General features: G+C 54.6%; 1 protein-coding gene and 3 pseudogenes across 1 annotated transcript; all 4 read right to left on the bottom strand.

Moving 5' to 3' along the window:
- Positions 1–7,272: 7,272 nt before the first annotated feature.
- LOC149449966 (U2 spliceosomal RNA) lies at positions 7,273–7,387 on the bottom strand (annotated as a pseudogene).
- A 5,774-nt stretch (positions 7,388–13,161) lies between these two features.
- On the bottom strand, positions 13,162–13,367 carry LOC149449967 (U2 spliceosomal RNA; annotated as a pseudogene).
- A 917-nt stretch (positions 13,368–14,284) lies between these two features.
- Positions 14,285–14,399, bottom strand: LOC149449968 (U2 spliceosomal RNA; annotated as a pseudogene).
- A 1,085-nt stretch (positions 14,400–15,484) lies between these two features.
- Positions 15,485–19,661, bottom strand: LOC149449969 (uncharacterized). Its single transcript, XM_089692545.1, has 2 exons — positions 18,018–19,661; positions 15,485–17,309 (listed from the first exon to the last, which is right to left on the bottom strand). The coding sequence occupies exons 1-2, from the start codon at positions 19,300–19,302 to the stop codon at positions 15,919–15,921; spliced, it is 2,676 nt and encodes an 891-aa protein (XP_089548671.1). The 5' UTR covers positions 19,303–19,661; the 3' UTR covers positions 15,485–15,918.
- Positions 19,662–23,809: the final 4,148 nt, after the last annotated feature.

Consider the following 23,809-nt stretch of genomic DNA (forward strand, 5'->3'; position numbering starts at 1 on the left):
CTTTCTTGGAATCCGTTTCTAAGAGACAACAGTTTGCGAGCACGCACCCGATGGTGCAGAAGCTGAACGTCCTCCTTAGAGATGAGCGAATCGAAGTAGGCGAAGTGGAATTCGTTTCGAATATTAGGAAAATTTCGATTCGCGTCGAATCCGAAAATAAGCAGACTTCGGAAATTTTTCCTAAAATGGCGGCGACATGTGCAGCGACGGAGCGGGTATGTCTGGGAAGGCGCGCAGACAAGGCGCGCTGACCCATAATGCATTCATTCATGACATGTGATCGCATTAGCCAATCAGCAGCCAGCCAGCCAGCACAGTGTAATTTTGATTGAAAAGATACTTTTATTGCAGAAGCATCAAAAACAACATGATACGTGTAATCGGGGTACATCTCACCCTGTACTGCGACGCAGCGCACCACATGGCAATACAGTTCCAAGCATACAATAAATACATTCAGAAATAAATACATTCGCTCAGCGGTATGATGCCTGACGTGATGTGCCGAGGATGAATCCCCAGACCACCACGTCATGCATAACGCCGCTTACCCCAAAAACTGTAACATTCTACTACACATTACGTTACCTAACAATACTAGTGCATGCACAAAAACGAAAAACCGGATATTGCAATCAAACAATAGGCATCAGGTATGTGTGGTAAGGGGGAAGGGGGGGGGGGGGAACCACAGGCCCGAAGCTTTATTGAAAAGACAAAGACACGCAAGGGGGAGTAGGGGGAAGGGGGAAATCTTCAGACGTCCTCTTCCTCCTTAAAGTCCATCAAGGAATAGTCTCTGAGCAGACTGAGGGTCAGTCTGCGGCAGTCCTCAATGGACATCCTCTCCCGCTGGTGGATGAGGCGCTTCCTGGCGCACCATAAAGCGTCCTTAAAGCAACACAGCACCCTCCAGGCGCTGTCAATGTCCTCCAGAGAGAAAGTTCCACAGAATAGTCCATTCAACACCCCAAAGTGAGTGATGGCTGTCTGTGGCACAAAGTCCTTGAGTTCAGGTTCCAGGGCCCCCAACAGGGCCTGAGCAAATGAGCACTCCCAGAAAACGTGGTAAGACGTTTCCTCATGGATGATGCAGAAGGGGCAGTGTCTGTATCTGCTCAGGTTCCTGGCATGCATAAATGTCCTGAGAGGCAACCCCCCTTGGATTGCCATCCATGCCAGGTCTTTGTGCCTGTTGGTAAGAATGTTGGAAGAAACATTCCTCCAGACCACCTTGCAGGTGTCTGAAGGCAGGCCTGGAACCGACTCCAAAATGTCGCTGGCTCGGATGAGCTTGTAGATTGTCTTTGGCTTCCACAAGTCAGGCTTGACTCCCTGCAGCCCTTGCTCCCTGATGAACCTGAAGGTGTCCAAGTAGTACCAAGGAGTGTCCCAGTTGTAGGGGATGGAACTATCCCAGGTGTCCCACCCCAGGGACCTCCAGAGGGGCAACAGGAAGAAGCGAGACATTGCGTTCCCGCCAGAGTCCATAGTCCGTCTTGGCAAAGTTCTGCGGATGCAGTTGCAAGCAAAGAACACCCTCAGCTGGGTGGCGATGTCGGGCACGCCCTTATCGCCCTTGAGGGGTTCCTTGAACATGACTGCCCGCTTCACTCTGTCCATCTTGGAGCCCCAGATGAAGTGAAACACCGCCCTGGTGATGGCCTTGCAGGTGTTGACCCGAGGGGGCCAGGCCTGGGCGAGGTACTGCAACACAGGGAGAATCTCGCTGCGGAGTACCAGTGTCTTCCCTTCGATGGTGAGGTCTCTGAGGCTCCAGAGTCCAAACTTTTGGCGCATCTTGGCCAGTCTCTCCTCCCAAGACTTCAGGGCTGCGCCCTCGGCACCAAACCAAACTCCCAAAACCTTCATGAAGTCTGTCTTGATGCCAAAGGGCATGGATGCAGAAGAAGGCAGGAACCACTTTCCGAAGAGCATGACTTCCGACTTCCCGCAGTTGACCTTTGCCCCGAAGCTTGGCCGAAGTCCTCGCAGGTCTGGACGAGCAGGTCCATGGAGCGCTGGTTGGCACAGAACACCGTCACGTCGTCCATGTAGAGCGAGCACTTCACTTCCCGTCTGTCTGGTCCCGGTGCGGTGATTCCCCCGATCTCTGGATTCCGTCTGATGCATTCGGCGAAGAGCTCTATACAGCAAACAAAAAGCAGAGGTGAGAGAGGGCAGCCTTGTCTGACCCCGGAGAGGACCGGGAAGGGGTCAGTCTTCCAGCCGTTCACCTGCACGGAACTACAAATGTCGTTATACATGATGTCAACATATGAACAAAACATTTCCCCGAGACCAAACCTGCGCAGGGCTCTGCACATAAACCCATGGGAGACACGGTCAAAGGCCTTTTCCTGATCAAGACTGACCAGGGCCGCGTGCACACGGCGGTCCTTGATGTATTGGACCGTGTCCCGGACAAGCGCTAGGCTGTCTGCAATCCTGCGGCCAGGAATGCCACAAGTCTGATCCGGGTTGATGATCTGTCCGATGACAGCCTTCAGCCTGTTCGCCATGACTTTGGCGAGGATCTTGTAGTCCACGTTCAGGAGAGAGATGGGACGCCAATTTTTCAAATCACATCTATCCCCCTTACGCTTGTACAGGATCGTGATCATCCCCTCCCTCAACGAAGGAGGCATCTTGCCCTCCACCACCATCTCCTCGTACAGCTCGAGCAGGTCCGGGCCCACGAGGTCCCACAGCGCTACATAGAGCTCCGCTGGGAGACCGTCGCAGCCCGGGGTCCTGCCTTGCCTAAAGGATTTAGCGGCAGAGTGCAGTTCCTCCAACGTCAAGGGGGCGTTGGTGGCCGACAAACCTGCAGGATCAATAGCGTTAGAGATACCTGACAAGAACCTGTCGGCCGCGTCCGAGTTTGTTTCTTTGGGGGAGTAGAGGTCGGAGTAGTAGTCGCTGACCACTTCCATCACGGCCTCCTTCCCCTTCTGGAGCGTTCCAGTCTTGTCGCGCAGTTCCGACAGGGGAGTGTGTCCTGAGTGGAGTTTCCTGAAAAAGAAAGAGTTACACTTCTCACCTTTCTCGAGATGCTCCACCTTGGCACGGAAGACAATGTGCCTGGATTCTTCCTCAAAGTGCTTTTTCAAGCACTTCTTGGTGTCCTCCAGGTCTTGCCTCACGTCCCAGCCACAGTGATGAAGGTCCTGCAGGGACTGCAGCTGACGCTGCAGCCTCCTGAGTTCCTTCCTCCTGGCACACACTTGCTGGCATCCCCTGGCCTGAAAGAAGCTGCGCAGCTTGACTTTCACGAACTCCCACCAGTCGCTTACCTTAGGAAAGAAAGACTTCTCCTCTCGCCAGGCACCGTAGGTTTCCCTGAGCTCCTCTAGCAGTTCCTCATCGTCCAGCAGGGTGCAATTCAGCTTCCAGGAGCCTGGGCCCGGGGCAAAGCCCTCTCCCAGATCACCTTGAAAGTGAATGGCCCTGTGGTCAGAGAAAAAGCAGGGAACCATGGAGAACCCGCGGTGCCTGACTGCCCTGGAGGTGAGCACAAAGTCAATCCTGGAGCGCACAGATCCATCGGGGCGGCTCCATGAGTAGTTCACGGAACCGCGCCCCACGGATCCCACTGCGTCTCGCAGGGAAGCCTCCGCAATCATCTCCCGGAGCAGCTTCGAGGTGGCGTCGAGTTTTGCGTACATGCTGGAGCTGCGCCCATCCTCCTCTATCGGACAGTTAAAATCACCGCCGATTACTACTGTTCTCGTTGTGGCGAGTTGCGTCCGCAGGGTTTGGAAAAGTTCCAGCCGCGCGTTCTTCTCCGGGGGGGCGTACACGTTGATGAGCCTAACGGGCTCCCCCGCCCACGAACCGTCTATGACCAGAAGGCGGCCACAGACGAGCTCATGGACGGAGTCAACAGTGAAACGTCCTCCCCTGATAAGAACCGCGACCCCTGCGGACTTGCAATCGCCACCCCCAGACCAGTAGGAGGGACCGTGGGTCCACTGGGAGGACAAATGAGTGTACCTCCTCAGAGGGGGAAGTGCGCACTCCTGAAGCATGTACACATCACTCTGCTGAGTGGAAAGAAAGGTCAGCACAGTCTGCCTCCTAGACACATCCTTGATGCTCCTCACATTAATGGAAAAGATAGATATCTCAGCCATCATGGGAAAGAGATGAAGGGGTTAGTCGGCAGGGGCTGTGCTTACCTCCCCTGGGGAGGGGGGGCGACCTCTGTGACTTCTGCAGCCTGACAGGTGTCCTGGCCCAGACCAATCTGATTGAGGACCTCATCGAAGTCGGTGGAGAGATCTGGGTCCAACTGGGTCAGAGCCATCTCTTCTTCCACCTCTTCTTCCTCCAGCGTGTCGAGGTCTTCCCCCACGGGGTCGGGACCTGCGACATTCTGGAGGACGGCAGGCCGCTTGGTGGCAGAGGAGGGGTCCTCCGCCGCCGGGCTAGCCTGCTCCTTCTTCCGCTTCCTGTATCCCGTCGCAGAGTTGCTGACAGGGGTGACAGGGGGAAGGGGTGGGAAGTCCTCCTGTGAGGACAGGTCAGGGGGGGGTGGAACTGGGCCCGGGGCAGGGGGACCAGGGGCAGGGGGCCCAGGGGCAGGGGGCCCAGGGGCGAGGGGACCAGGGGCAGGGGGGTCAGGGGGACCCGGGGCAGGGGGACCAGGGGCAGGGGGACCAGGGGCAGGGGGACCAGGGGTAGGGGCGGGGGGGCCAGGGGCAGGGGCAGGGGGGGGAGGGGGGGCCAGGGGCAGGGGGGCCCGGGGCAGGGGGACCTGGGGCAGGGGGACCTGGGGCCTGGGGGGGGTTCCTCTTACCCGGGTCCTTTGGAGGTTTCTGTGGCGCTTGTTTGGTGGCAGGGCCCTTGCTCAGGGCACCAGCGTACGTCCTGCTTCTTTCCGGGCAGTCTCTGTAGACGTGCTCTGACCGTCCACAGAGGTTGCAGGTTCTGGACCTCGGGCAATCCTTGGTCTCGTGACCTGCAGACCTACAGAACCTACAAGAAAGCACACTGCATTCCTTACCCTCGTGCCCCGGCTGGCCGCACTTGCGGCATGACTGGGGTAGGTCTGGGTAGTGTAGGAGTCCTGATGACGATCCCAGGGAGAAGCACTGTTGCAGGTGTTGGAGATCTCCAGCGGGACGATCTCTTAGTAGCCTGCAAAACACAGCCCACTTACCAGTCCAGAAGCCGTTGGTGTCTAGTATCCGGACTGGGTCCTTCAACACGACACAAAACCTTTGGAGGTAGGTGGCGATGTCTCTGCCGGGGACGTGAGGGTTCCTCATGGACACCGTGATCCTTCTTTCGTCCCTTTGAATGGGAGAGTTCGCAGTGAACTTTCGGAAGAGGGAGTCGGGTCCAGCGGTCTTCACTGCCTCCCAGTACCTTCTGCACACCTGTAGGGAGACAAATGTGACAAGGAACAAACCTTTCACAAAGGACTGCACCGACAGGGTCTCTGCCTTGCTGAATCCTTGTTCAAGGATCATTTTCTTGCCAAAGACTTCCGGGGTCATGTCCGGGATTCTGCCTTCCACCTCTTTCAGCCGCAGCACGACTGTCTGCTTCATCCAGGGCTCCAAGGGAGGGAGACCGTCTGCAGGGCCGGAGCGGTCTGGGGTGGAGGTGGAGGCGGAGGGGGCTTCTCCCGGGGTCTTGGCGGGAGCGGCGTTCTGTGGCTTCTTCACGGTCTGTTTCTTCCCCATCTTGGCGCAGAGGAGTTCTCAGGAGGGCTTCCCAGAAATCTTGGTCGGGTTCCTTCTCCTTCTTCTTCCTCGGCGGCTTCACTCTCGCTTGCTTAGCCTTTGAAAAGGCTATTGAGCGTCTACTGCCCGGAGGTAGTAACGCAGAGTGAACAAGGGGGGGGAAGATCACAAACTCGTTCTGTGTGGGGGCTAAGCCTCAAACCCAATAGCAGCAAGCAGGTGAAGCCGAATTTAAACGACGATCCTACAAGGCCGAGAAGAGGGTACCCCACACAGACCAAATGGCTGGGATAGATTCAAGTGGTTCTCAACGTCCTAGCTGGAAGCAGGGATACCCCTAAAGGCAAGGTCGATACTACACATGATCTTAGCCAAAAAAAACAGACATATGACCTCCTTGCGGCCTGTCAAATGCCTCTGAATAACGATCCACCACAGATTGCTTTTCAGAGCTGTGGCAAAAGCCTGCGCTAGTGTCAACTTAGTGTTAGGTCTTTTTCACACTGGCAGTCGAAGGGAAGAAAAAACAGGTTGAGCCGTGCTTTTTAACACCCCCTTTTTTGATTGAAAAGATACTTTTATTACAGAAGCATCAAAAACAACATGATACGTGTAATCGGGGTACATCTCACCCTGTACTGCGACGCAGCGCACCACATAGCAATACAGTTCCAAGCATACAATAAATACATTCAGAAATAAATACCAGCCAGCACAGTGTAATTTTTTTTTTAAGTCCGCAAACGTGCAACTATATCGAAAAAACCCGTAAGTGTCCGCAAAAAAGTGCAAGTGCAAAACACCACACGAAAAACGTGCACTTAGGGGTGTGCTGTGTCCTACCCCGAAAGGGGCTTGGACCGCTGTCCCTGATCCCCCGGGGCACGAAGCTCCTGACGGGGACTAGGTTCCCACTTGGTCCTCCTGACCAAAAGGCCGGGTGGACCACCGTTCCCTATGCCAAGCCGAAGCCGGACATTCAGTACTAGGCAAGGGGACTCTCCCGAAGAAGAGTCCTCTAGGGATCAGGGGAGGAAGGAACCGTATGGCCACACATCCTCCCCCTAGACTTCAGGGTAGGCCCGAGGACCCACACCCTCCATCCGTGAAAGCACACACATAAGAAAGCAAAAAGTGACAATACGTGGGAGTGTAATAAATTAAATTAAGTAAAGAAAAGAAAAAATAAAAAAAAAAGGTACCGTGCCGAAATGTGCACAGACCAGGCCCTGAGGCCCGTAGCAAAAATTGCCCTGGACTTAGCCAAAAGGCCTGGTCCTTAGGGCGCTGTGCAAAAAGAGGTGAAAAAACAGTGACCATGTGTCATCTTCACACCGTGGGGTCCCACACCCAAGTGTTACTAGTGACACCCCTGAGAGCGTCTTCCCCAGGGGGCACTGAGTTTGCGGACTTTTTGCGTCCCCAGCCCCTGGCCAGACCAAGGTAGCATGTTCAGATCAGGAGGTACTGGGTCTTTCCGGTCTCCCCAGAGGAATTACTCCCAAGGCCCCAGAACGAATCATGGCGCTCCCTGGTTTCTGTCCCTCCGGTACTAGCCTTCCGGACCCCATCATACCAGTGAGGGTGCTATACAACAACCATCCCCGTAAACTAGAATGGTCGGGAGCACCCCCACTGGACACTGATAAGAACAGATACCACACTTGATCTTAGCCAAAAGGCCGAGAAGCGATGTGTTCATGTGATCACATGACATGTGATCACATTAGCCAATCAGCAGCCAGCCAGCACAGTGTAATTTTTGATTGAAAAGATACTTTTATTGCAGAAGCATCAAAAACAACATGTTACGTGTAATCGGGGTACATCTCACCCTGTACTGCGACGCAGCGCACCACATAGCAATACAGTTCCAAACATACGATAAATACATTCAGGCAAATAAATACATTCGCTCAGCGGTATGATGCCTGACGTGATGTGCACAGAGGATGAATCCCCCGGATCACCACGTCATGCATGACGCCGCTTACCCCAAAAACTGTAGCATCCTAATACAATATACATTTCCTAGTCACTATGTCATGCACGAAAACGATAACTGAAAAAACACTATCAACAATAGGCATCGGGTGTGTGGGGGGGGGAAGGGGAGGGAAGGGGGAAACACAGGCCCGAAGCTTTATTGAAGGGACAAAGACACGCAAGGGGGAGTAGGGGGAAGGGGGAAATCTTCAGACGTCCTCTTCCTCCTTAAAGTCCAACAAGGAATAGTCTCTGAGCAGACTGAGGATCAGTCTGCGGCAGTCCTCAATGGACATCCTCTCCCGCTTGTGGATGAGGCGCTTTCTGGCGCACCATAAAGCGTCATTAAAACAGCACAGCACCCGCCAGGCGCCGTCAATGTCCTCCAAAGAAAAAGTTCCACAGAACAGTCCATTCAACACCCCAAAGTGAGTGATGGCTGTCTGTGGCACAAAGTCCTTGAGTTCAGGTTCCAGGGCCCCCAACAGGGCCTGAGCAAATGAGCACTCCCAGAAAACGTGGTAAGACGTTTCCTCATGGATGATGCAGAAGGGGCAGTGTCTGTATCTGCTCAGGTTCCTGGCATGCATAAATGTCCTGAGAGGCAGTCCCCCCTGGATAGCCATCCATGCCAGGTCTTTGTGCCTGTTGGTGAGGATGTTGGAAGAAACATTCCTCCAGACCACCTTGCAGGTGTCTGAAGGCAGGCCTGGAACCGACTCCAAAATGTCGCTGGCTCGGATGAGCTTGTAGATCGTCTTTAGCTTCCACAAGTCCGGCTTGACTCCCTGCAGCCCTTGCTCCCTGATGAACTTGAAGGTATCCAAGTAGAACCAAGGAGTGTCCCAGTTGTAGGGGATGGAACTATCCCAAGTGTCCCACCCCAGGGACCTCCAGAGAGGCAACAGGAAGAAGCGAGACATTGCGTTCCCGCCAGAGTCCGTAGTCCGTCTTGGCAAAGTTCTGCGGACGCAGTTGCAAGCAAAGAACACCCTCAGCTGGGTGGCGATGTCGGGCACGCCCTTACCGCCCTTGAGGGGTTCCTTGAACATGACTGCCCGCTTCACTCTGTCCATCTTGGAGCCCCAGATGAAGTGAAACACCGCCCTGGTGATGGCCTTGCAGGACGCAGTTGCAAGCAAAGAACACCCTCAGCTGGGTGGCGATGTCGGGCACGCCCTTACCGCCCTTGAGGGGTTCCTTGAACATGACTGCCCGCTTCACTCTGTCCATCTTGGAGCCCCAGATGAAGTGAAACACCGCCCTGGTGATGGCCTTGCAGGTGTTGACCCGGGGGGGCCAGGCCTGGGCGAGGTACTGCAACACAGGGAGAATCTCGCTGCGGAGTACCAGTGTCTTCCCTTCGATGGTGAGGTCTCTGAGGCTCCAGAGTCCAAACTTTTGGCGCATCTTGGCCAGTCTCTCCTCCCAAGACTTCAGGGCTGCGCCCTCGGCACCAAACCAAACTCCCAAAATCTTCATGAAGTCTGTCTTGATGCCAAAGGGCATGGATGCAGAAGAAGGCAGGAACCACTTTCCGAAGAGCATGACTTCCGACTTCCCGCAGTTGACCTTTGCCCCCGAAGCTTGGCCGAAGTCCTCGCAGGTCTGGACGAGCAGGTCGATGGAGCGCTGGTTGGCACAGAACACCGTCACGTCGTCCATGTAGAGCGAGCACTTCACTTCCCGTCTGTCTGGTCCCGGTGCGGTGATTCCCCCAATCTCTGGATTCCGTCTGATGCATTCGGCGAAGAGCTCTATACAGCAAACAAAAAGCAGAGGTGAGAGAGGACAGCCTTGTCTGACCCCGGAGAGAACCGGGAAGGGGTCAGTCTTCCAGCCGTTCACCTGCACGGAACTACAGATGTCATTATACATGATGTCAACATATGAACAAAACATTTCCCCGAGACCAAACCTGCGCAGGGCTCTGCACATAAACCCATGGGAGACACGGTCAAAGGCCTTCTCCTGATCAAGACTGACCAGGGCCGCGTGCACACGGCGGTCCTTGATGTATTGGACCGTGTCCCGGACAAGCGCTAGGCTGTCCGCAATCCTGCGGCCAGGAATGCCACAAGTCTGATCCGGGTTGATGATCTGTCCGATGACAGCCTTCAGTCTGTTTGCCATGACCTTGGCGAGGATCTTGTAGTCCACGTTCAGAAGAGAGATGGGACGCCAATTTTTCAAGTCACATCTCTCCCCCTTACGCTTGTACAGGATCGTGATCATCCCCTCCCTCAACGAAGGAGGCATCTTGCCCTCCACCACCATCTCCTCGTACAGCTCGAGCAGGTCCGGGCCCACGAGATCCCACAGCGCTACATAAAGCTCCGCTGGGAGACCGTCGCAGCCCGGGGTCCTGCCTTGCCTAAAGGATTTAGCGGCAGAGTGCAGCTCCTCCAACGTCAAGGGGGCGTTGGTGGCCGACAAACCTGCAGGATCAATAGTGTTAGAGATACCTGACAAGAACCTGTCGGCCGCTTCCGAGTTTGTTTCTTTAGGGGAGTAGAGGTCAGAGTAGTAGTCGCTGACCACTTCCATCACGGCCTCCTTCCCCTTCTGGAGTGTTCCAGTCTTGTCACGCAGCTCCGACAGGGGTGTGTGTCCTGAGTGGAGTTTCCTAAAAAAGAAAGAGTTACACTTCTCACCTTTCTCGAGATGCTCCACTTTGGCACGGAAGACAATGTGCCTGGATTCTTCCTCAAAGTGCTTTTTCAAGCACTTCTTGGTGTCCTCCAGGTCTTGCCTCACGTCCCAGCCACAGTGGTGAAGGTCCTGCAGGGACTGCAGCTGACGCTGCAGCCTCCTGAGTTCCTTCCTCCTGGCACACACTTGCTGGCGTCCCCTGGCCTGAAAGAAGCTGCGCAGCTTGACTTTCACGAACTCCCACCAGTCGCTGACCTTAGGAAAGAAAGACTTCTCCTCTCGCCAGGCACCGTAGATTTCCCTGAGCTCCGCTAGCAGTTCCTCATCGCCCAGCAGGGTGCAATTCAGCTTCCAGGAGCCTGGGCCCGGGGCAAAGCCCTCTCCCAGATCACCTTGAAAGTGAATGGCCCTGTGGTCAGAGAAAAAGCAGGGAACCATGGAGAACCCGCGGTGCCTGACTGCCCTGGAGGTGAGTACAAAGTCAATCCTGGAGCGCACGGATCCATCGGGGCGGCTCCATGAGTAGTTCACGGAACCGCGCCCCACGGATCCCACTGCGTCTCGCAGGGAAGCCTCTGCAATCATCTCCCGGAGCAGCTTCGAGGTGGCGTCGAGTTTTGCGTACATGCTGGAGCTGCGCCCATCCTCCTCTATTGGACAGTTAAAATCACCGCCGATTACTACTGTTCTCGTTGTGGCGAGTTGCGTCCGCAGGGTTTGGAAAAGTTCCAGCCGCGCGTTCTTCTCCGGGGGAGCGTACACGTTGATGAGCCTAACGGGCTCCCCCGCCCACGAACCATCTATGACCAGAAGGCGGCCACAGACGAGCTCATGGACGGAGTCAACAGTGAAACGTCTTCCCCTGATAAGAACCGCAACCCCTGCGGACTTGCAATCGCCACCCCCAGACCAGTAGGAGGGACCATGGGTCCACTGGGAGGACAAATGAGTGTACCTCCTCAGAGGGGGAAGTGCGCACTCCTGAAGCATGTACACATCACTCTGCTGTGTGGAAAGAAAGGTCAGCACAGTCTGCCTCCTAGACACGTCCTTTATGCTCCTCACATTAATGGAAAAGATAGATATCTCAGCCATCATGGGAAAGAGATGAAGGGGTTAGTCGGCAGGGGCTGTGCTTACCTCCCCTGGGGAGGGGGGGCGACCTCTGTGACCTCTGCAGCCTGACAGGTGTCCTGGCCCAGACCGATCTGATTGAGGACCTCGTTGAGGACCTCATTGAAGTCGGTGGAGAGATCTGGTTCCGACTGGGTCAGAGCCATCTCTTCCTCCACCTCTTCTTCCTCCAGCGTGTCGAGGTCCTCCCCCACGGGGTCGGGGCCTGCGGCATTCTGGAGGACGGCAGGCCGCTTGGTGGCAGAGGAGGTGTCCTCCGCCGCCGGGCTGGCCTGCTCCTTCTTCCGCTTCCTGTACCCCGCCGCAGAGTTGCTGACAGGGGTGACAGGGGGAAGGGGCGGGAAGTCCTGGGAGGACAGGTCCGGGGGGGGTGGGACCGGGGCAGGGGGGCAAGGGGGGGTAGGGGCAGGGGGACCAGGGGCCGAGGGGCCGGGGGCCGGGACAGAGGGACCAGGGGCAGGGGCAGGGGGGCCAGGGGCAGGGGGACCCGGGGCAGGGGGGCCAGGGGCAGGGGGGCCAGGGGCAGGGGCGGGGGGGCCAGGGGCGGGGGGACCAGGGGCAGGGGGACCCGGGGGGCCTGGGGCAGGGGTACCTGGGGCCTGGGGGGGGTTCCTCTTACCCGGGTCCTTTGGAGGTTTCTGTGGCGTTGGTTTGGTGGCCGGGCCCTTGCTCAGGGCCCCGGCGTACGTCCTGCTTCTTTCTGGGCAGTCTCTGTAGACGTGCTCGGACCGTCCACAGAGGTTGCAGGTTCTGGACCTTGGGCAATCCTTGGTCTCGTGACCTGCAGACCTACAGAACCTACAAGAAAGCACACTGCATTCCTTACCCTCGTGCCCCGGCTGGCCGCACTTGCGGCATGACTGGGGTAGGTCTGGGTAGTGTAGGAGTCCTGATGACGATCCCAGGGAGAAGCATTGTTGCAGGTGTTGGAGATCTCCAGCGGGACGATCTCTTAGTAGCCTGCAAAACACAGCCCACTTACCAGTCCAGAAGCCGTTGGTGTCTAGTATCCGGACTGGGTCCTTCAACACGACACAAAACCTTTGGAGGTAGGTGGCTATGTCTCTGCCGGGGACGTGAGGGTTCCTCATGGACACCGTGATCCTTCTTTCGTCCCTTTGAATGGGAGAGTTCGCAGCGAACTTTCGGAAGAGGGAGTCGGGTCCAGCGGTCTTCACTGCCTCCCAGTACCTTCTGCACACCTGTAGGGAGACAAATGTGACAAGGAACAAACCTTTCACGAATGACTGCACCGACAGGGTCTCTGCTTTGCTAAATCCTTGTTCAAGGATCATTTTCTTGCCAAAGACTTCCGGGGTCATCTCCGGGATTCTGCCGTCCACCTCTTTCAGCCGCAGCACGACTGTCTGCTTCATCCAGGGCTCCAAGGGAGGGAGACCGTCTGCAGGGCCGGAGCGGTCTGGGGTGGAGGTGGAGGCGGAGGGGGCTTCTCCCGGGGTCTTGGCGGTGGTGGCGTTCTGTGGCTTCTTTACGGTCTGTTTCTTCCCCATCTTGGCGCAGAGGAGTTCTCAGGAGGGCTTCCCAGAGATCTTGGTCGGGTTCCTTCTCCTTCTTCTTCCTCGGCGGCTTCACTCTCGCTTGCTTAGCCTTTGAAAAGGCTATTGAGCGTCTACTGCCCGGAGGTAGTAACGCAGAGTGAACAAGGGGGGGGAAGATCACAAACTCGTTCTGTGTGGGGGCTAAGCCTCAAACCCAATAGCAGCAAGTAGGTGAAGCCGAATTTAATCGACGATCCTACAAGGCCGAGAAGAGGGTACCCCACACAGACCAAATGGCTTGGATAGATGCAAGTGTTTCTCAACGTCCTAGCTGGAAGCCGGGACACCCCTAAAGGCAAGGTCGATACTACACTTGATCTTAGCCAAAAGGCCGAGAAGCGATGTGTTCATGTGATCACATGACATGTGATCACATTAGCCAATCAGCAGCCAGCCAGCACAGTGTAATTTTTTTTTTTTTTTTTTTAAGTCCGCAAACGTGCAACTATAACGTAAAAACCCGTAAGTGTCCGCAAAAAAGTGCAAGTGCAGAAACACACACACAAAAAACGTGCACTTAGGGGTGTGTTTGTCCTACCCCCGAAAGGGTTGGACCGTTCACCCGATCCCCCGGGGCACGAAGCTCCTGACAGGGACAAGGTTCCCATTTGGTCCTCCTGGCCAAAAGGCCTGGTGGACCACCGTTCCTTATGCCCAGCCGAAGCCGGACATCCAGTACTAGGCAAGGGGGTTCTCCCGAAGAGAAAACCCCCTAGGGATCAGGGGAGGAAGGAACCGTATGGCCACACATCCTCCCCCTAGACTTCAGGTAAGGCCCGAGGACCCACACCCTCCATCCGTGAAAAACACACACATAAGAAAGCAAAAAGTGACAAAACGTGGGAGTGGTTTAAATAAATAGAATAAAATAAAAAAGTGGTACCGTGCCTAATAGTGCACAGACCAGGCCCTGAGGCCTGTAGCAAAAATTGCCCTGGACTTAGCCAAAAGACCTGGTCCTTAGGGCGCTGTGCAAAAAGATGTGAAAAACAGTGGCCATGTGTCATCTTCACACCGTGGGGTCCCACACCCAAGTGTTACTAGTGACACCCCTGAGAGCGTCTTCCCCAGGGGGCACTGAGTTTGCGGACTTTTTGCGTCCCCGACCCCAGGCCAGACCAAGGTAGCATGCTCAAACCAGGAGGAACTGGGTCTTTCCGGTCTCCCCAGAGGAATTACTCCCAAGGCCCCAGAACGAATCATGGCGCTCCCTGGTTTCTGTCCCTCCGGTACTAGCCTTCCGGACCCCCATCATACCAGTGAGGGTACTATACAACAACCATCCCCGTAAACTAGAATGGTCGGGAGCACCCCCACTGGACACTGATAAGAACAGATACTACACTTGATCTTAGCCAAAAGGCCGAGAAGCGATACTTCTTAATGTTGTTGGAGTATACCACAGTAACCCTACATCCATCCAAGTTCATGTTCTACAATAAAGCATCAAAAACGTATTCCTCTGGACTTATCATTGAGCCAAGAGAGTGACTGTGTGCCTAGCTGCTAATGCATCTACTGGGAAAGAACGTCAGGACCAAAACAGAAGGTCCTTTAAGGGGGTGCAAATTACATAGAAAAAAACCCCAGAACAGCTCTACTAGCTAGGATGCAGCATGTAATTCTTAAGCTGATTTAGGCCTGGTTAACTAATTGTGTTTGGCACACAGCTTTTCTTTGTGTCTTTCTTAATTCACATTTACCTGAGTGCTTGAGTCTTGAATAATTTCCCAGGAAACAGATGGGGCTTGTGTATTTTGCTTGGAGGTCTGCTCTGAAGACCACACATAAAGATACATTTGTTGAACATTTTCTGGATCTCATTTAGATATCTGGGGAAAACTCTCATCAACAGGAAAAAGCAGGCTATTAGGCAATCACAGTGGTTTGGCACTGCTTCCTTGGTGCACTAGGGTACTTGGTACAAATCCCAACCAGGATACTGCCTACGCAGGAGATGGCATGTTTTCCGAGTACTTGAATGTTTTCTCTCCAAGCTCAAAAGACATGCTGGTAGGTTTACTGGTCCTAGTAAGTGTATGCATGGGAGATACAAACAGTAATGATAAGCAAACAGACGGTGCACTGGCCTAGTGCATTATCCTTTAAAAATGTATTTAATGTAAAAAGGTAAGTATTATTCTCACAAAGTCTTAAAAAGGTACAAATACATCTCATGAGTACAGCACAAACAATCCGTAAAACATCAAGGTGTACAGAAATTATGGAACATCTAGAGGCTGAAGCGTTTCAAGGACTTATCCTCTTCCTCAGAGTCTATCAAGCTAATAGCTGTTCCTGGACTAACATATTGTGTTGAATTAAAACCACCAACCAATACAGGGGTGTCTCCAGACCGCCTATGGGTGGGGATTAACTCTGTTCATGTGATCACATGACATGTGATCACATTAGCCAATCAGCAGCCAGCCAGCACAGTGTAATTTTTTATTGAAAAGATACTTTTATTGCAGAAGCATCAAAAACAACATGTTACGTGTAATCGGGGTACATCTCACCCTGTACTGCGACGCAGCGCACCACATAGCAATACAGTTCCAAACATACGATAAATACATTCAGGCCAATAAATACATTCGCTCAGCGGTATGATGCCTGACGTGATGTGCACAGAGGATGAATCCCCCGGATCACCACGTCATGCATGACGCCGCTTACCCCAAAAACTGTAGCATCCTAATACGATATACATTTCCTAGTCACTATGTCATGCACGAAAACGATAACTGAAAAGAAAAACACTGTCAACAATAGGCATCGGGTGTGTGGGGGGGGGGGGGGGGTGGAAGGGGAGGGAAGGGGGAAACACAGGCCCGAAGCTTTATTGAAGGGACAAAGACACGCAAGGGGGAGTAGGGGGAAGGGGGAAATCTTCAGACGTCCTCTTCCTCCTTAAAGTCCAACAAGGAATAGTCTCTGAGCAGACTGAGGATCAGTCTGCGGCAGTCCTCAATGGACATCCTCTCCCGCTGGAGTGTGAGGCGCTTTCTGGCGCACCATAAAGCGTCCTTGAAACAGCACAGCACCCGCCAGGCGCCGTCAATGTCCTCCAAAGAAAAAGTTCCACAGAACAGTCCATTCAAAACCCCAAAGTGAGTGATGGCTGTCTGTGGCACAAAGTCCTTGAGTTCAGGTTCCAGGGCCCCCAACAGGGCCTGAGCAAATGAGCACTCCCAGAAAACGTGGTAGGACGTTTCCTCATGGGTGATGCAGAAGGGGCAGTGTCTGTATCTGCTCAGGTTCCTGGCATGCATAAATGTCCTGAGAGGCAGTCCCCCCTGGATAGCCATCCATGCCAGGTCTTTGTGCCTGTTGGTGAGGATGTTAGAAGAAACATTCCTCCAGACCACCTTGCAGGTGTCTGAAGGCAGGCCTGGAACCGACTCCAAAATGTCGCTGGCTCGGATGAGCTTGTAGATGGTCTTTGGCTTCCACAAGTCCGGCTTGACTCCCTGCAGCCCTTGCTCCCTGATGAACTTGAAGGTATCCAAGTAGAACCAAGGAGTGTCCCAGTTGTAGGGGATGGAACTATCCCAGGTGTCCCACCCCAGGGACCTCCAGAGAGGCAACAGGAAGAAGCGAGACATTGCGTTCCCGCCAGAGTCCATAGTCCGTCTTGGCAAAGTTCTGCGGACGCAGTTGCAAGCAAAGAACACCCTCAGCTGGGTGGCGATGTCGGGCACGCCCTTACCGCCCTTGAGGGGTTCCTTGAACATGACTGCCCGCTTCACTCTGTCCATCTTGGAGCCCCAGATGAAGTGAAACACCGCCCTGGTGATGGCCTTGCAGGTGTTGACCCGGGGGGGCCAGGCCTGGGCGAGGTACTGCAACACAGGGAGAATCTCGCTGCGGAGTACCAGTGTCTTCCCTTCGATGGTGAGGTCTCTGAGGCTCCAGAGTCCAAACTTTTGGCGCATCTTGGCCAGTCTCTCCTCCCAAGACTTCAGGGCTGCGCCCTCGGCACCAAACCAAACTCCCAAAATCTTCATGAAGTCTGTCTTGATGCCAAAGGGCATGGATGCAGAAGAAGGCAGGAACCACTTTCCGAAGAGCATGACTTCCGACTTCCCGCAGTTGACCTTTGCCCCCGAAGCTTGGCCGAAGTCCTCGCAGGTCTGGACGAGCAGGTCGATGGAGCGCTGGTTGGCACAGAACACCGTCACGTCGTCCATGTAGAGCGAGCACTTCACTTCCCGTCTGTCTGGTCCCGGTGCGGTGATTCCCCCGATCTCTGGATTCCGTCTGATGCATTCGGCGAAGAGCTCTATACAGCAAACAAAAAGCAGAGGTGAGAGAGGACAGCCTTGTCTGACCCCGGAGAGAACCGGGAAGGGGTCAGTCTTCCAGCCGTTCACCTGCACGGAACTACAGATGTCATTATACATGATGTCAACATATGAACAAAACATTTCCCCGAGACCAAACCTGCGCAGGGCTCTGCACATAAACCCATGGGAGACACGGTCAAAGGCCTTCTCCTGATCAAGACTGACCAGGGCCGCGTGCACACGGCGGTCCTTGATGTATTGGACCGTGTCCCGGACAAGCGCTAGGCTGTCCGCAATCCTGCGGCCAGGAATGCCACAAGTCTGATCCGGGTTGATGATCTGTCCGATGACAGCCTTCAGTCTGTTCGCCATGACCTTGGCGAGGATCTTGTAGTCCACGTTCAGAAGAGAGATGGGACGCCAATTTTTCAAGTCACATCTCTCCCCCTTACGCTTGTACAGGATCGTGATCATCCCCTCCCTCAACGAAGGAGGCATCTTGCCCTCCACCACCATCTCCTCGTACAGCTCGAGCAGGTCCGGGCCCACGAGATCCCACAGCGCTACATAAAGCTCCGCTGGGAGACCGTCGCAGCCCGGGGTCCTGCCTTGCCTAAAGGATTTAGCGGCAGAGTGCAGTTCCTCCAACGTCAAGGGGGCGTTGGTGGCCGACAAACCTGCAGGATCAATAGTGTTAGAGATACCTGACAAGAACCTGTCGGCCGCTTCCGAGTTCGTTTCTTTAGGAGAGTAGAGGTCGGAGTAGTAGTCGCTGACCACTTCCATCACGGCCTCCTTCCCCTTCTGGAGTGTTCCAGTCTTGTCACGCAGCTCCGACAGGGGTGTGTGTCCTGAGTGGAGTTTCCTGAAAAAGAAAGAGTTACACTTCTCACCTTTCTCGAGATGCTCCACTTTGGCACGGAAGACAATGTGCCTGGATTCTTCCTCAAAGTGCTTTTTCAAGCACTTCTTGGTGTCCTCCAGGTCTTGCCTCACGTCCCAGCCACAGTGGTGAAGGTCCTGCAGGGACTGCAGCTGACGCTGCAGCCTCCTGAGTTCCTTCCTCCTGGCACACACTTGCTGGCGTCCCCTGGCCTGAAAGAAGCTGCGCAGCTTGACTTTCACGAACTCCCACCAGTCGCTGACCTTAGGAAAGAAAGCCTTCTCCTCTCGCCAGGCACCGTAGATTTCCCTGAGCTCCGCTAGCAGTTCCTCATCGCCCAGCAGGGTGCAATTCAGCTTCCAGGAGCCTGGGCCCGGGGCAAAGCCCTCTCCCAGATCACCTTGAAAGTGAATGGCCCTGTGGTCAGAGAAAAAGCAGGGAACCATGGAGAACCCGCGGTGCCTGACTGCCCTGGAGGTGAGCACAAAGTCAATCCTGGAGCGCACGGATCCATCTGGGCGGCTCCATGAGTAGTTCACGGAACCGCGCCCCACGGATCCCACTGCGTCTCGCAGGGAAGCCTCTGCAATCATCTCCCGGAGCAGCTTCGAGGTGACGTCGAGTTTTGCGTATATGCTGGAGCTGCGCCCATCCTCCTCTATCGGACAGTTAAAGTCACCGCCGATTACTACTGCTCTCGTTGTGGCGAGTTGCGTCCGCAGGGTTTGGAAAAGTTCCAGCCGCGCGTTCTTCTCCGGGGGGGCGTACACGTTGATGAGCCTAACGGGCTCCCCCGCCCACGAACCATCTATGACCAGAAGGCGGCCACAGACGAGCTCATGGACGGAGTCAACAGTGAAACGTCCTCCCCGGATAAGAACCGCAACCCCTGCAGACTTGCAATCGCCACCCCCAGACCAGTAGGAGGGACCATGGGTCCACTGGGAGGACAAATGAGTGTACCTCCTCAGAGGGGGAAGTGCGCACTCCTGAAGCATGTACACATCACTCTGCTGTGTGGAAAGAAAGGTCAGCACAGTCTGCCTCCTAGACACGTCCTTTATGCTCCTCACATTAATGGAAAAGATAGATATCTCAGCCATCATGGGAAAGAGATGAAGGGGTTAGTCGGCAGGGGCTGTGCCTACCTCCCCTGGGGAGGGGGGGCGACCTCTGTGACCTCTGCAGCCTGACAAGAGTCCTGGCCCAGACCAATCTGATTGAGGACCTCGTTGAGGACCTCATTGAAGTCGGTGGAGAGATCTGGCTCCGACTGGGTCAGAGCCATCTCTTCTTCCACCTCTTCTTCCTCCAGCGTGTCGAGGTCCTCCCCCACGGGGTCGGGGCCTGCGACATTCTGGAGGACGGCAGGCCGCTTGGTGGCAGAGGAGGTGTCCTCCGCCGCCGGGCTGGCCTGCTCCTTCTTCCGCTTCCTGTACCCCGCCGCAGAGTTGCTGACAGGGGTAACAGGGGGAAGGGGGGGGAAGTCCTCCTGGGAGGACAGGTCCGGGGGGGGTGGGACCGGGGCAGGGGCAGGGGGGCAGGGGGGGGTAGGGGCAGGGGGGCCAGGGGCCGAGGGGCCGGGGGCCGGGGCAGAGGGACCAGGGGCAGGGGCAGGGGGGGCAGGGGCAGGGGGGCCAGGGGCAGGGGGGCCAGGGGCAGGGGGACCAGGGGCAGGGGGGCCAGGGGGACCAGGGGCAGGGGGACCAGGGGCAGGGGTACCTGGGGCCTGGGGGGGGTTCCTCTTACCCGGGTCCTTTGGAGGCTTTTGTGGCGCTGGTTTGGTGGCCGGGCCCTTGCTCAGGGCCCCGGCGTACGTCCTGCTTCTTTCTGGGCAGTCTCTGTAGACGTGCTCGGACCGTCCACAGAGGTTGCAGGTTCTGGACCTTGGGCAATCCTTGGTCTCGTGACCTGCAGACCTACAGAACCTACAAGAAAGCACACTGCATTCCTTACCCTCGTGCCCCGGCTGGCCGCACTTGCGGCATGACTGGGGTAGGTCCGGGTAGTGTAGGAGTCCTGATGACGATCCCAGGGAGAAGCATTGTTGTAGGTGTTGGAGATCTCCAGCGGGACGATCTCTTAGTAGCCTGCAAAACACGGCCCACTTACCAGTCCAGAAGCCGTTGGTGTCTAGTATCCGGACTGGGTCCTTCAACACGACACAGAACCTTTGGAGGTAGGTGGCGATGTCTCTGCCGGGGACGTGAGGGTTTCTCATGGACACCGTGATCCTTCTTTCGTCCCTTTGAATGGGAGAGTTCGCAGCGAACTTCCGGAAGAGGGAGTCGGGTCCAGCGGTCTTCACTGCCTCCCAGTACCTTCTGCACACCTGTAGTGAGACAAAGGTGACCAGGAACATACCTCTCACAAAGGACTGCACCGACAGGGTCTCTGCCTTGCTAAATCCCTGCTCGAGTATCATCTTCTTGCCGAAGACTTCCGGGGTCATTTCCGGGATTCTGCCATCCACCTCTTTCAGCCGCAGCACGACTGTCTGCTTCATCCAGGGCTCCAAGGGAGGGAGACCGTCTGCAGGGCCGGGGCGGTCTGGGGTGGAGGTGGAGGCGGAGGCGGCTTCTCCCGGGGTCTTGGCGGTGGTGGCGTTCTGTGGCTTCTTCACGGTCTGTTTCTTCCCCATCTTGGCGCAGAGGAGTTCAGAAGGGCTTCCCAGGGATCTTGGTCGGGTTCCTTCTCCTTCTTCTTCCTCGGCGGCTTCACTCTCGCTTGCTTAGCCTTTGAAAAGGCTATTGAGCGTCTACTGCCCGGAGGTAGTAACGCAGAGTGAACAAGGGGGGGGAAGATCACAAACTCGTTCTGTGTGGGGGCTAAGCCTCAAACCCAATAGCAGCAAGTAGGTGAAGCCGGATTTAACCGACGATCCTACAAGGCCGAGAAGAGGGTACCCCACACAGACCAAATGGCTTGGATAGATGCAAGTGTTTCTCAACGTCCTAGCTGGAAGCCGGGACACCCCTAAAGGCAAGGTCGATACTACACTTGATCTTAGCCAAAAGGCCGAGAAACTTACAAACAAATTTTTTGATGGTCGAGCTATAAATAGCGGCCATTTTAGAATTCTCCATTTGCCTCCAGTCATTCAACAGAGGCATACCTGGCTGTATGCAGGGAGAGAGTTAGGGACACAGAAACGTTACTTAGGGACAGAGAAACGTTAGTTAGGGCCACAGAATCGTTACTTAGGGCCATAGAAACGTTACATAGGGCCCCAGAAACGTTTACTTAGGGCCACAGAATCGTTAGTTAGGGCCACAGAAACGTTACTTAAGGACACAGAATTGTTACTCAGGGACAGACAGAATTGTTACTGAGGGATACAGAATTGTTACTGAGGGCCACAGAATCGTTACTTAGGGCCACAGAAACGTTACTTAGGGCCACAGAATTGTTACTTAGGGACAGACACAGAATTGTTACTGAGGGACACAGATTTGTTACTGAGGGCCACAGAAACGTTACTTAGGGCCACAGAATTGTTACTTAGGGACAGACACAGAATTGTTACTGAGGGCCACAGAATCGTTACTTAGGGCCACAGAATTGTTACTTAGGGACAGACACAGAATTGTTAGTGAGGGACACAGATTTGTTACTGAGGGCCACAGAAACGTTACTTAGGGCCACAGAATTGTTACTTAGGGACAGACACAGAATTGTTATTGAGGGACACAGAATTGTTATTGAGGGACACAGAATTGTTACTGAGGGCCACAGAACCGTTACTTAGGGCCACAGAAACGTTACTTAGGGCCACAGAATTGTTACTTAGGGCCACAGAATTGTTACTTAGGGACAGACACAGAATTGTTATTGAGGGCCACAGAATTGTTACTGAGGGCCACAGAACCGTTACTGAGGGCCACAGAACTGTTACTTAGGGCCACAGAATTGTTACTTAGGGACAGACACAGAATTGTTACTGAGGGCCACAGAATTGTTACTGAGGGCCACAGAACCGTTACTTAGGGCCACAGAAACGTTACTTAGGGCCACAGAAACGTTACTTAGGGCCACAGAATTGTTACTTAGGGACAGACACAGAATTGTTACTGAGGGCCACAGAATTGTTACTGAGGGCCACAGAACCGTTACTTAGGGACAAAGAAACGTTACTTAGGGCCACAGAAACTTTACTTAGGGCCACAGAATTGTTACTTAGGGACAGACACAGAATTGTTACTGAGGGATACAGAATTGTTACTGAGGGACACAGAACCGTTACTTAGGGCCACAGAACCGTTACTTAGGGCCACAGAAACGTTACTTAGGGCCACAGAACCGTTACTTAGGGCCACAGAAACGTTACTTAGGGCCACAGAAACGTTACTTAGGGCCACAGAAACGTTACTTAGGGCCACAGAATCGTTACTTAGGGCCACAGAAACGTTACTTAGGGCCACAGAAACGTTACTTAGGGCCACAGAAACGTTACTTAGGGACAGACACAGAATTCTTACTCAGGGACAGACACAGAATTGTTACTGAGGGACACAGAATTGTTACTGAGGGACACAGAATTGTTACTCAGGGACAGACACAGAATTGTTACTCAGGGACAGACACAGAATTGTTACTGAGGGACACAGAATTGTTACTGAGGGCCACAGAACTGTTACTTAGGGCCACAGAAACGTTACTCAGGGACACAGAATTGTTACTCAGGGACAGACACAGAATTGTTACTCAGGGACAGACACAGAATTGTTACTCAGGGACACAGAATTGTTACTCAGGGACACAGAATTGTTACTGAGGGACACAGAATTGTTACTGAGGGACACAGAATTGTTACTGAGGGACACAGAATTGTTACTCAGGGACAGACACAGAATTGTTACTCAGGGACAGACACAGAATTGTTAATGAGGGACACAGAATTGTTACTGAGGGACACAGAATTGTTACGTAGGGCCACAGAAACGTTACTCAGGGACACAGAATTGTTACTCAGGGACAGACACAGAATTGTTACTCAGGGACATAGAATCGTTGAATTAAAGAGTATGTCAGACAACATGCAGAGGAGTGGCAGAGGAGGCAATGTTTTATGAGCGAGCAGACGTGGCAGCAGAGGAAGGGGTCGAGGCAGCACTATTCGCAGCCAGAGGCCAGTGCTCCCGGTGTCATCCAGTACAGTGAGGAAGAGCTAACAGAGGGCGGTCAGGAACGGGGGGAGACATCCGCCTCTTCAGCAGCCAGGCGAAGAAGTAGTGGCGAGGAGAGTGGCTCGGTAGCCGGTCTAGAGACAGGTCTGTCTCCTGACCCACACGCAGCCGAGGGGGCTAGTAGTGAGGCGGAGACCCTAATTGATGATGATGAGGCTGATCGCACTTGGCAGCCTCGTCGTCATCAGGCTATTGCTTCCGCATCATCAGGAGAAGAGGGTGGCAGCTTGGCAGCGAGCAAAACAGTCGGTGGGTTGTCTCCATCGCCACACTCTGCCATGTGCCACTTTCAGGTCTCCTCACACACTGCTGGTGTGTTCCATTTTTTGTCATAGGGTGCTGGCAGATTACGGGCCTCCCATAGCTGCTGCCAGGCCCCTAATCTGCTATGGGCCCCTGTACCGCCTCCTCATGCTGCTGCCAGGTC

The sequence above is a fragment of the Staurois parvus genome, unplaced genomic scaffold (genome assembly GCF_062004578.1).
Source record: "Staurois parvus isolate SC_StPar_1 unplaced genomic scaffold, SC_StPar_1.0 ptg000592l, whole genome shotgun sequence".
Classification (NCBI taxonomy): domain Eukaryota; kingdom Metazoa; phylum Chordata; class Amphibia; order Anura; family Ranidae; genus Staurois; species Staurois parvus.